Genomic DNA, 13,549 nt, shown 5'->3' on the forward strand with positions numbered 1-13,549 from the left:
AACATCCATGCCCATCTTCCTCTCCTTTATATGGGACGCTGCCACAGCATGGCCTGACAAGTCGTGCATCAGTGCACGCCCAGGATCTGAACCCGGACCTCCAGCGCCAGCGGCGGAGCACACACACTTAACCGCTACGCCACAGGGCCAGCCCCAGGGAGAATGCTTAATGAATGATAATACAGTTAATTCAATTTTGGAATTGGCTGAGCATTTTAGAGTTTATCTTCTGGTTTTATTTATTGAACTGCATAACTGATTTGGTAACCCTCCTTCCATGCCTCCTTTAAAGTCACTTTGTTCACAGATTAGCAAGAAGAATTCTGGGGATCTTTGATCCCAAAGTCTCAGAGGGAAATGTTTATAAGTGAAGTTCAGGGAAATGATCTGGTCTCATCTTTATATTTCTTCTTGGCACCTGTTATAGCTTTCTCAATTCTGTCTCATCTTTTGGCCACTTTCCTATGTGAGAAAAGAAAAACTGTAACAAAACACAATAGGCAGATATTTTCCATCTTGTTTAATTCTCTTAACCCAAATTTTCTTCTTCTGCAAAATGTGCTTTAACTACAAGTTTTGTGACTGTGAGATTGACTTGGGAAGTCTGCTTTTCCAGGAACAGTATTTTTAATTTTATGGATCTTTGGGTGAGGGAGAAGTGAATAGAGTATTCAGCATAACAGAGAAAAAGATATATAGACATTGCTCTTGTAGGCAGCTTGGAAAAGTAGGAATTTAGGTCAGGAGACTTAAATCCTCATGTGAATCTTTTTTGGAATTAGTTATGTTGACCTAAGCAGACAAGTTATTTCACTTGTCTGTATTTCAGTTTTTGTATTGCCCAAGTGGCAGTAATATCTGTTAATTTACAGAGAGCACATAGTTCGAGCTTAAAAGAAGGTAATGTATATGAAAGCGCTGTTAAAAATGTCTTTCATAAATAAAAATTCCTGTTAGTTTACAAGTGTTTCATAATGGTATAACTTCTATTTCTTTTTTTATGAGGTTGCGTTTTAAAAAAATAAAGGAGAGGGGAAACCCCTAGAACTTGTTTTTTTTAAAAGAATATCATGAATGAAAATCAGCTACTTGATTTACTACTGTGTATTCAGCAAATGAATTATTACATATTGTAAACAATGATATTTCTTTTCTCTACATATTGGCTTTTGGTATGATTAGACATATTTTTCTTGTCCTAGGTGGGATCTCATCGTGTCCGTATGTCAAGGGGATTTGAAGCCAATGCACCTGCTTTTGATAGGTAAGACTGATTATTTTTACATAATGCCATAAGTTTTGATATTGTTAAGCAGTGGGACTAGTTATATTTACTGATTCATTTCGGCTTTTTTGGCTCTAAATAAAATTTTTTCTGATTCCTAATTTAACCGGAAGACAGTAACACCTAGTGTTATGATGTTTAGGGATGGTAGCACTAGGTAAGTGGGTCTTGATCTCTTGGCCTTAGACTACGGGTGCGGTGTCCAATATGGTTGCCACTAGCCACATGTAGCTCTTTAGCACTTGAGATTGACTAGTCCAAATTGACATGTGCTGTAAGTATAAAATACACACTGAATTTCAAAGACTTAGTACAAAAAAAAGCAAAATAGCTTATCAATATTTGTTTTATATATTGATTACATGTTGAGTTGATATTTTAGCTGCATTGGGTTAAATAAAATATACGTAAATGAATTTCATCTGTTTATTTTTACTTTTTAAAATATACCTTCTAGAAAATTTAAAATTATATCTGTGGCTCATGTTATTTCCTTTAGACAGCATCGTGCTATAACCTCTGGAATGGTAGGTAGAAGCTGGAGAGAAAAATGGCTCATATTTCGGGGCTATTTTTCTTAAGGCAAGAGCTATTGAGGACGTCTCTCTGAATATTCACGGAGTATGTAATGTCCTCATGTCCTCGTGAAGTGCAATTGCCTTCCCAGCCAAGTGGGTGGCTTGTGTTCTCTGTGCTTGTCTAGCACCAGCCTCACAGAGCGGAGAGGGAGCCGGGTGACTCCAACAGCTCCAGCATAGGTGGGAGTCTTAGCATTGATAAGTCAGAGAGGAAACTACGTTAAGTGAGTTTTCATAAATTCAGGAGTTTCGAGACCATGGGGAATGAATTAGGATCCAATTTTGCCAATTCTGAGTTTAAAATTCTGCCACAAAGCTTCTCCTTATTAATGGATTCCTGCTTACTGAAAAAAAATTTTAGCTTATCATTTGACATATGCTTATTTCCTTTCTTTCTTTAATAGGCATTTTAGAACACTTAAGAATTTGTATGGTAAACAAATAATAGTAAATTTACTTGGATCTAAGGAAGGTGAACATATGCTAAGTAAGGCTTTCCAGGTAAGTATGATCCTTTTTTCCAGTATGTCCATGCTGGCCCATGGACACCTAGAATGGTATTAAAAAAATAATACAATAATCAAATTCTTCCAGGAAGTAAATGACTTCCTAGTAAAAGGCTGGGTACTTGGAACCATTAACTGTTTGGACTATTAGGAAATACTTTAGGGTAATGTTGCTGAAATTGGGATTATGGAAAGCTTTCATGGCAATTGACACTGTTTTCTAAAATGTGCTTATTTATGTTGGGGAGAAGCAGAAGAATACCCTTCCTCCCAAAAATGCTCGTTTGTCACTGGTAGAAAAATACCAGGCAGTTTCCTCCTTCATCTGTTTATTGCTTTGCTTCTTTCCTAGAAACCGCAGTCATTGTTTTAAACCTGTGAAATAGTGAATAATGCATTTGTATACATGCAAGACTGATTGTACCTTCTTATATTGATGAGAGAAAATTTGAGAATTTCAAGTAAAAAAGAATCCAAAGAAGTATCTGACTTCTAAAGAAAAAATATTCTTAACACTTATTGAATCACTAATGAATTAATATAAATTATGGTGTTACATAAGATTATAAGCTTAAATTAAACAAAATAATTAGAAAACATTTTCTAAAGTTTTCTCTAAGTCCAGAGGTAACTTAATTATTTGGCTGTTTTATTTTAACCTTGTGAAATAAATATTGTTAATAAATAGGTTATACTTTAGAGAATGACTTTTTATGGTAAACTTTTAAAACATTTGTATGTATTGAATGGAAGTGTAAAAAATGAATTTTTCAGTCTTTGATAAGCTTTGTCTTAAAAATAAGTTACTTTATTTTGAGATTCTGTAACAGATATAAGCAGTTACTAAATTTGTGTTGTAAAAAATGAAATGCCAGTGACTGGAAATAATTGTTCATTTTCTAAACCAGATGAGAATATTATTAAGTTCCCTAATATTAATTCTGTCACCTAATCTCTCAGGGATAATATATGAGTTTTAAGAAAAAGATGCCATTAGATATCAGCAAATCATTTTCCATTTGATTGCCAGTGTCCATGAGAGCTTTGTGAGATTAGTAAGATTTCAAGGGATCATGCCGAGATTTTAATTTAAAATGTAAAGTTCCATTTATAACATTATATTGGTAAGATCATACTTAGTTAACACTTAGATGAATATTTGCCTTTTTACTTTCAGAGTCATTTGAAAGCTTCTGAACATGCTGCTGATATCCAGATGGTGAATTTTGACTATCATCAAATGGTTAAAGGAGGAAAGGCAGAAAAATTACATAGTGTTCTTAAACCTCAAGTCCAGAAGTTTCTAGATTATGGATTTTTTTATTTCAATGGAAGTGAAGTTCAAAGGTTTGACCACTGTTTCTCTTCCTTTAAATTGAAACTTTGCTATAATTTAAAAATTATTCTTAACATTGAACTCTTAAATTTTCTTTTTTAAAATTGAAGTTTAGAATTAAGTAAAATGTCTTCCTTTATTATACTTGATTATAGGCTTGTTTTTCTTTCTTTAGAATTCAGCAAGTAATAATAATAGCTTACATTTTTGGGGCATGTACTACGGGCCAGGCAGTGTACTTAGTCTTTACATGTGTCAATAACAACAACTGTAGGGATAGACTCTATTATTATCCCCATTCACATTTGAGGAAGTTGAGGCATAGGCTATAACCTGCCCCAAGTCGCATAACTAGGAAGTGTAAAGCTAGAATTCCTCTGGCTCCAGGCCTCATGCTGTTATCTCTGAGGCTCTTCTACTTCTCTCTTAAAATTAATGTTTTAATATTTCTTGATTATTAATATTTTATTAATTTTATTAATATTAACATTAATATTTTATTAATTTTATTAACATTAATATTTTAATTATTTCAGTAAGGACTTAATGCAAATAGAAGTAAAAGACATTGGTTATTGTCTGCTTTAGTATAATTTAAATCTTCAGTTTTTGCATAGAAATACAGGAGGAAAGTAAGTATTAAAGATTTAAGTTCAGAATAGGTTAAGGTAAACTTTAGTGAACAAAGCTCAAATTTTTAATTTTTTCAATTTGTATAATATTTAGTATCAGTACCATAGAAATTTTATAGGACAGTCAGTAGAGATAACAGATCTTAGGTTTTTAAAATTCATTCCACAAATATTTGATTAAGTATGTTTAGTTCCTAACTACTGGCCTAATTAAAAATAAGTGGGTGTGGATGGATAGATAGATATGTGATAAAGAAAATATGGCAAGATGTTAACAACTGTAGAATTGAGATGGTGGGTATATATTCACTGTAAAATTATTTCATCTTTTTTGTATATTTAAAAATTGTAATAATAAAAAGTTGAGGGTAGAAAGTGGATGCTACATTTTAATCACCTTAATTTTTCTCAGTTTGTTTTAGCTTTGTTGTTTTTCTTTCAAACTAGCTGTTTAACTTTCCTGAGTTTGTTACAGATGCCAGAGTGGTACAGTTCGAACAAACTGCTTGGATTGTCTTGATAGAACAAATAGTGTGCAGGCATTCCTTGGCTTGGAGGTAAAAAATAAATTAAAATGTGTGTATGTGACTTGTGTCAAATGCCTCTTTCAGTGCTTTTGTAATATTTATGTTTCTCATTAGTTACTTTTCACAAAATGAAGTTATAATTCATTAAAGACATTCTTTACTTCTCTTCCAGTCTTTTTTTTTTTTTTGCCAAAATCCCTTCTCATTGAAATGTTTCCTTTATCTGTTTTAAATATTCTCTTTAGGTGGCTATCTATTTCCCTTTATTGTTCCTTAACTTTCCCTTAAAAAGACTGTTATTTATACTATTCCAATAATTGCTTCTTTTGCCTCTCTTTTGGAAGAAGAAAATATATATGTATATGTATATATTTGGCCTTCATTATCTGTGTTGTCTTTTAAGTGTCTCTTTGGAATTGGGGAGGGTCTGTTTTCAGGTGTACAATCCTATAGGATTATATTTTTGACCGTCTGTTACCCAAAGCACTTGATACGGCATTTTCAAATCGGTAGCTACAAAAAACACGATCAGATGAGAATGCCATTGTTAGTGAGAATGAAAATAAATGAGATTCAACGTCTCTAACCAAGTCTTTGTTTAAAAGTTCTCTTCTTTACCACTCGTCCATCAAATTCAGTCTCAACTATTTGACAAACTGTGTAGTAATGCTCACCTTTCTGTCTCTCAGTTTATGCAACAGTTGGGTCGCAAGGCTGTGGTGGGTCTTCCTTTAGTTCCATAGGAACTTAGCATAGTTCTCAAATACTAAAAAAAAGCAGGAGTAGGAAATAGCATGTTCTTAGTTCCTCTAGTTAATGTCCTTAAATTTGGCCAGAGTGTTGGTTAATTAGTTACTCTGCAAGTGAAGTTCTTTCAATCTCAAAAGTGAAAGTACAGTATGTAGAATTCTCTGCTACAGAAATGTATTTTTTGCGTAACTAAATTTTACTGTTTTGCCTTTTTTGAAGTCTGTCATTGAGGTTTATCATAATTTATGTGGAAAATATGACAGATACAGGAAAAGTGAAAGCAGGCATTTGGTCATTTGGATGGAGTTTATCATGTGTTGTTTTGAGTTCTGTTTCTAAGTAACTGAATACATTTACTTAGATTCTGAGAGTAAGCTTATTGAAATACTTGAAAGTCTTCATTAAAAGTAAGACAGGTGTTAGTTTTCAGAATCTTAGCTGATTTTCCACTTTTGGTAGTTAGGTGTGAGAATACTCCTAAATATAGCAGTTGGTTGACTGGCTACAAAATTTACTGGTAAAGTAGGCAAAACCAAACTAGTAGTGAAGACCAGTTTACCCCAATTCCTTGAAGAGAGAGACATAAATGATAAAGGAGATCCTGGGGGCTTATTTTGTTTTATTCTCCATGCTAGCAAAGAACAGCTTTGGTGTAAGTCCCTAGGTAATCAAATAATTTCAGTTTAGGGTTTTTTATATTATTTTAGTTTTTGATCCTTCTGTAATTATAGATAATCTCCATACTTAGAGATAAGTTAAAGGAAAACACAAAAGGGAAGGAGTTAAGTAAAAATGCAAAGCATAGAATATGACTGGATTCCAAATACGAGAAATAGACTAGGTAAGAATTATACATTGCTTTGACTTTGCCCGATTTCAACGCTAAAATTCATTCAGAGTAAAGACCAGTAACTTTTCTAAACACTTCCGTTGTTATCTGTGATGAAGAAATTGTGGTGGCCCAAAGACCCATAACATAAAAAGCTGTCATGACTTTATTCAGAGATATGACTTATTTTTTTAAATTTTGGTGACAGTTCAAGAGCAGCTCTCCTTTTCTCATGATCTTTTGACCTTAAATACCCAAACTTATAGAGCCAAATCCAAAAATTAAAGAAAATTTGTTATTTCTATATATATTTAGATAAACTAGCTAAATATTTTTCTCTGCTCTAATACATATTGTTGAATAATTCTTTTAGGTGAACAAGGTAAACTAGTCTGATTTTTAGGTACGTTTCGGTAAGATTAATTTTATCATTTAACCAGAAAGAAGTTCTTGTTATTAAAGGGAATATTAAGTTCCCTGTAAGTTTCATTGATGTGGTATTTACTTTAAAAATTGAAATGGTGGGGGCCGGCCCCCTGGCTTAGCGGTTAAGTGCACGCGCTCTGCTACTGGCAGCCCGGGTTCGGATCCCAGGCGCGCACCGACGCACCGCTTCTCCGGCCATGCTGAGGCTGTGTCCCACATACAGCAACTAGAAGGATGTGCAACTATGACATACAGATATCTACTGGGGCTTTGGGGGAAAAATAAATAAATAAAATTATAAAAAAAAAAAAATTGAAATGGTGGGAAATAATAGTTAGCCTAGTAAACTGTTGTGTTTTCAGAATCCAATCCCACATAGTCCTATAACTATAAATTTTTTGTTTAATTCTGGTAGTTCTTAAAGAGTCATATCACAGTTAATGTACTAATATACTTATAAAAGTTTCTCTTTTGCTGTTTTAGATGCTAGCTAAACAGTTGGAAGCTCTTGGCTTAGCTGAAAAGCCTCAGTTGGTGACTCGCTTTCAAGAGGTTTTTCGGTCAATGTGGTCTGTAAATGGTGATTCAATCAGTAAGATATACGCAGGGACTGGAGCTCTTGAAGGAAAGGCTAAGGTAAATCTAGATCTGTCGTAACATAAAGGATCCTCTTTCTCCTCTCTTCATAAAGCTTTTAAATGGTCTCTTTTTCAATTAATAGGGCTTTTTTTTAGGTATCTGTTTTAGAATTCTGTCTTATTATGCTTATATGTCCTTTTTAACACTTCCTTCTCTAGTGGCTATTGATGATGGAGTGGAGGATAGTTTATTTCCCTAGGTTTGGGGGTATGGCATACTTAGTCGTTTAGTGATAATCCAATAGACATATATGTGTATTACTTACATTTTTTGTGTATGATTTTTCCCTTGCATATCTGTTTTACTTTTTATATTGTTTATTTTGATTATAAATAGGATTTTTTTAAACCATCGTCCTCCTAGTATAGGGTCCTATCTCGTTTGATTTGTGTCCCTAGCACTTGACACAGTGCCTCTGGTTTAATAGATGTGTGATAAATGCTGGATGGACGAATAAATCATTTTATGCAACACCCACTATGCACCCAACACTATTAGGGCTTGATTGTTAAGTTTTTATTCTTTTACTTATCTTTCCTTGAAAGGAGGCTATCAAAATGTGCGAAAGAAGTGTGAGATACGGACTTAATTATGATTCTGTGCCTCATTACTTTTTAATTGCTGGTATTATCTAGACCACTTTCCAGTCTAGCATTTGGCCCTTATTGAGAGACTTTGGAAGCATACTTGAGATATTTTTCATTATTTTATACGCTTGACTTTTTAAGGCTCCTGGCTTCAGTTGAATTTATTAACATTTTAAATCTCTACAACTCCTCATATTACCTTAGGAATAAAAACAAGAACATTTACCACCTTTATAGTTCTCATTCAGCCACTTCAGTATAGCAACTGAAATTCTTTAAAGACCATCCCTCATCTCTAAGTCTTCTTTTAATTTCCAAATCTTCCTCCTTTTCTGTGTCTCATAAAATGCCATTCCTCTGTCTAGAGGTAATGGCCTAAACTGCATAGTTCCTTTTGTTCAACTCATAAAAATAATTTGTATTGACATTTACAAGTATTTAGTTCTTAAACGGTCCCTATTTTTGAAAACCTGAAATTGTTAAACTTTCATTTATTCCTGTTAAATGGAGAACATAATTCTTGCTATTAAAACCTGATTCTCTTACAACTATTGCTTAAAATATTCTTTTATGTTCTGCCTTTTTGTTTCTGCAGTGACTAGACTATGTACAGAGGTTACATATATTTTTAGTGTCTTTTATCTCTAACATAATAGATAGATATGAAATTTTATATATTAAATATACTAGTCTGAATTGAACTAAAATCTAATGTCTGAACTGCTCTTTCTTTTCCTTTCTCTGGGTTCCTTTTGATTAATTTCCTGATAATGTGAATGGTGAGTGTCTTTTTAAATAATGTCATTTGTGTATGGTATCATATGGAAGGAAATAACATTTTAAGCATCAAATTACTGTTATTTCTTTAAAGAATAAAAAGTACATATTGCAAACTAAAGTTTTTTTCAGAAAGCAAGAGTTTTTTTAATGGTCATTACAGATTTACAGTCATCTAAATCTGTAAGATCAAAATAAATCTTTATGGTAACTAACATGCCTAAGTCAAATTTATGTACATTAAAAGTTATAATCAGGGCCGGCCCCATGGCTTAGCGGTTGAGTGCGCGCGCTCCGCTACTGGCGGCCCGGGTTCGGATCCCGGGCGCGCACCGACGCACTGCTTCTCCGGCCATGCTGAGGCCGCGTCCCACATACAGCAACTAGAAGGATGTGCAACTATGACCTACAACTATCTACTGGGGCTTTGGGGGAAAAAAAGGAGAAGGGTTGGCAATAAATGTAGCTCAGAGCTGGTCTTCCTCAGCAAAAAGAGGAAGATTAGCACGGATGTTAGCTCAGGGCTGATTTTCCTCTCACACACACAAAAATAGTTATAATCAACTCTCCAATGTAGGAATTGGCATAAGTTTATTATTTTTATTATTTATATTTAAATAGGCAATAAAATGACTTAAAATATGCAAATTGTAGTTTACATGTAACATTTATTTTTGAACTATAATTATAAATTTCTTTTTAGATTAGACCTTCATTCTTATGTTCACTTTTAGTTTTAATTAATATAAGTTATTTGGGAGCAATTTTAATTTTATTTTTCTCCTATTAAAGTACTTTGAAGTGTTTCTAAGAGCATGTACATACAGTGCATCCTCCTTTATCTCCTGTTTCTCTTCCATCCATCCCGTCTCCAGATCTAAAAGTTACAATGTAAGAAGTAATTTCCTTGTTTTAAATAAGTATATTTCAGTTTATTTCCTTTATAGTAAACGGTTTTAAACATTTACTGGTCTAGATATCATTAGTGGATGCAGTTTTGGCACTCAGCTTTTCCATCTCTTTGTGCAGAGCTGTTATCCAGAAGAGGAGGAGAAACAGTGACATCTCGAGGCATTTTAATCTGATGATTTGCTATTCAAAAAAGAATGATTAGGTCCTTTTTATTATAGTAAAATCACATAAAACTTATTTAAAGTTTCAAAATGCCTACTGAGTAAAAATAATATTTAGAATGAAAGTCCATGCTCCTTTTTCCCCCAACAGGCTGGAAAGTTAAAAGATGGTGCTCGTTCTGTTAGTAGAACTATTCAGAATAACTTCTTTGACAGCTCCAAGCAAGAGGCCATTGATATTTTGCTACTGGGAAATACTCTAAATAGTGATTTGGCTGACAAAGCTCGAGCACTTTTGACTACTGGAAGTTTGCGTGGTATGCATACTTACTTTATATTTTACTTACTTTGTGTTATTTATGTTTCTTCTAAAAGTCCAAGAGGTAAATTAGACTTATATACATAAATAATTTTTAGATTGAGTTGATTAAAATAGTTTTGGAAAGCATTTCTATCAATGTAATTTTTTAAAAATTTCATTCTCCAAAGGAAGTTTCTCTCTTTTAAAATGTTTATATCATAAGTGGTAATATTAAGCCATAAACTGAGGCCCATGCATGTTTTTTGTTATAGATTGTGACTGAGAGGGTGGTGGTTTAATTATTGCTAACTTTATGTAAGGCAGAATTTCATAGAGTATTCAGCTAGTACTTTTAGTAGAGCATTCAATAACATAATTATGTAAAAAACAAATGCTTTATTGAAAAAACCAATACCGATATTGGTTATTTTGCTAATCACCACCCCAAGAGTTTGTATAACTTGGTCTTACCTTTTAATTGCTATTCTTTGAATAAGCATTAAATCATATTAATTTAAAATATTATTGGGCCGGCCCCGTGGCTTAGCGGTTGGGTGCGTGCGCTCCGCTGCCGGCGGCCCGGGTTCGGATCCCGGGTGCGCACCGAGGCACCACTCCTCCAGCCATGCTGAGGCCGCGTCCCACATACAGCAACTGGAAGGATGTGCAGCTATGACAGACAACTATGTACTGGGGCTTTGGGGGAAAAATAAATAAATAAAATCTTTAAAATATTATTTATTATTGGACACTATTCCCAGTTTTAGTATTTAACATAAATATGTGGCTTTCAGGATGGCTCTTTATCTTTCAATGTGTCTTTTATTAAAATCAAAAGAATTTGAGCTCATGTCAGTGAGTAGTATCCGGGGAGAACGCAACATTCATTGTAGAAATTAATAAATTAGACTTCCTTAATTCCATGTTTTTCTATTTTAACGTCTCAGCACTCTGAACATTTTTATTTCTTCTGTTATTCCCAAACGAAACCTTTCAGTTTTCCCTGTTCAAGTAGAAAATTGTTTCTCATCAAGTAGTGTGCTCTTGGATAATTACTTGGTCCAACAGGTTACCATGGATTCTTTCAGAATTCTGCATGGTGCTGAAGATAGTTAATTACAGTCAGCTCCTCGGGGATCTGGAAGTAGGCTGAGGGGCTGAGACCTACTAACGCTCTAAAAAACAAAATCTGATCTCAGCTGCTGCTTTTAACTTCAGGTTTTCTTCCTGGCTTCCTATAGTAGAGACTTGACCAATTTGCATCTTATCACCTCTTTCCACCTGTGCCTACTTTAATTAATAAGCAACATTGAAAGTAAGCAATTGAAGAACGAAAAGAAGTGAAGGACGGACCTAAGTGATTCCCAAACTTGATCATCAGTTTTTTAGTTTCTTGCACATCTTACTATATGTAAAATATGCCTTTAAAAAAAGTACAGTCAGTTCTGCTACAATGCTTGTTCTGAGAATGGGAATTTGTTTTAACACGGACACTATATTAGGGAACATTTTGAGTATAATGCCAATTCTTCATTAGTTTATGCATGTTTTCGCCAGCAGTAACACTATGTAAATGCAGAAAACTGCGCCCAGCAGAACCGAGAAGGATAGAAATATACAAAACATACATATACATACGCACACACCTCAAACATTGCTCTCCCTCAGTTCACCAGGTGTGTTATGAGCCATACTCATCCACATCTGATGTTACAACTTTCTGTCGGGTATCAGAGAACCCTTCTTCCGTCGCTCACAATTACTCACAAGCTGCAGCCCTCCTGATGCCCATTTCTACAAGCAAACTTCAGGTCTTTTTCAAGAGGAAGAGCCATATTTAAGGAGTATCCATACATTTCTTAACCATTTAACATGTGTAAAACTCTGCTACTGTTTTTATTAGGTTCCTCTCTTTTTTGGTGTGTCGCTGCTCAAGTTTTTGATTCTTGGGCCCTAACCTGATTTTTCTCATAAGCCCTGTGTCTGTGGAAATTTGCACCATTTTGCATAGCATGGTGATTTTTTTCGAATGGATATGTTTTGTTATAACTGAACTGATTGTACTTATCAACTGGTAAGTCCCAGAAAGAATACCACAAAGCGTATATTATATTATATGGTAGTGTCTTCCATATGTCAGTATCCTCCAGCCTTTTAGGTTTTCAGATTCATATTCTCCCTCACACGTACATGCACATGCTCACACATACACACACACATATGGAGCAGCCTGAAAAGCAGGTCTAGAACCTTCTGATTGTGAAACTCTGGACATCGCTGAGTCACTGTAGGATTTTTCTTAGATGTAGAGGGTTTGCCTCAGTTATTGTCATTTATTTTTAATCTTTGGTATCCTATAGCCATCCAAAACAATAAGTCATGAAATTGACTTAAAAGAAAAAAGTGTCATAACACTCAAGATTTTAACTGTAACTTGCTGTTATACTAATGATTCTTTGTTTTCTTCTTGATGCTGTCCATAGTTTCTGAACAGACATTACAGTCAGGTACAGTATAGAAAATCAATCTATAAATAAAAGCAACTTTTTCTTTATTTTTTTAAAATTGATTTTGTAAATAAATGAAGCCATAAATAAATGGAAACTTTCTCTGTTTTGCCCTCATATTCTAACAGGATGAATTGATACCTTGTTTCAATCTGAGAAAAAAATTTTAAGTTTGAGAAAACTATTTCATTTAGAAGAAAATACATAGTGCTCTTTGTCTTCCTGTAGCAAATGCTTAATTCCAATTAAATATAGGTCATCTAGTTTTAATTTTACTTTTGTATTTCATTGAACAAACATTATTAGTATTATACCTTACTCTTGATAAGCTAATGGAAAAAACCCAGATGTGACTGTTTTACATTAATTTCAGAGTACTATCTGTGATATTTATGACTGCTCAACAGGGTTTCTCACACATAATACTTGAAAAGGCATTGACTCATTTCCTTATATTGTGGATGAAGTATTTCCTGTAACTATAAGACCTCCACTAAAATATGATCTGAAATCATTTAAAAAGCATTAAGATTGCTAACAAAGTTAGAAGAGTTAATGTATAAGACTTAAAGGTCGTTAGTTTTCCTGCCTTTCCTATTCATAGGGATCTCATGCTTTCATTCTCTGAACAAGATTTATGGTCTTGTCTTTAAACATGAACCTGTGCCAAAAGGAACAAAAGTTAAACTCTTGCCAGACATTTAGCCAAAAAAGATCTTTTCTTCCCTTCACTTAAGATTTGGTGTCACTTAAGATTTGTTTTGCATAGTTATTATTCTGAATGTTTTGAGAAACT

The 13,549-nt window shown here is 33.8% G+C and overlaps 1 protein-coding gene across 5 annotated transcripts in view; it reads left to right on the top strand.

Annotated features, from left to right (window-relative positions):
- Window positions 1–13,549, top strand: part of SYNJ1 (synaptojanin 1) — a 94,068-nt gene that overhangs the window by 38,582 nt on the left and 41,937 nt on the right. For all 5 annotated transcript variants that reach the window (XM_087418143.1, XM_087418146.1, XM_087418144.1 and 2 more), the window contains exons 7-12: window positions 1,203–1,264; window positions 2,268–2,364; window positions 3,547–3,716; window positions 4,813–4,894; window positions 7,353–7,505; window positions 10,097–10,262. In XM_087418143.1, the coding sequence (XP_087274269.1) occupies window positions 1,203–1,264; window positions 2,268–2,364; window positions 3,547–3,716; window positions 4,813–4,894; window positions 7,353–7,505; window positions 10,097–10,262 (730 nt within the window). The remainder of the gene's footprint in view (window positions 1–1,202; window positions 1,265–2,267; window positions 2,365–3,546; window positions 3,717–4,812; window positions 4,895–7,352; window positions 7,506–10,096; window positions 10,263–13,549) is intronic.

Source organism: Ceratotherium simum, chromosome 27, assembly GCF_057802395.1.
Source record: "Ceratotherium simum simum isolate JZ-2026a chromosome 27, ASM5780239v1, whole genome shotgun sequence".
In the NCBI taxonomy this organism is placed as follows: domain Eukaryota; kingdom Metazoa; phylum Chordata; class Mammalia; order Perissodactyla; family Rhinocerotidae; genus Ceratotherium; species Ceratotherium simum.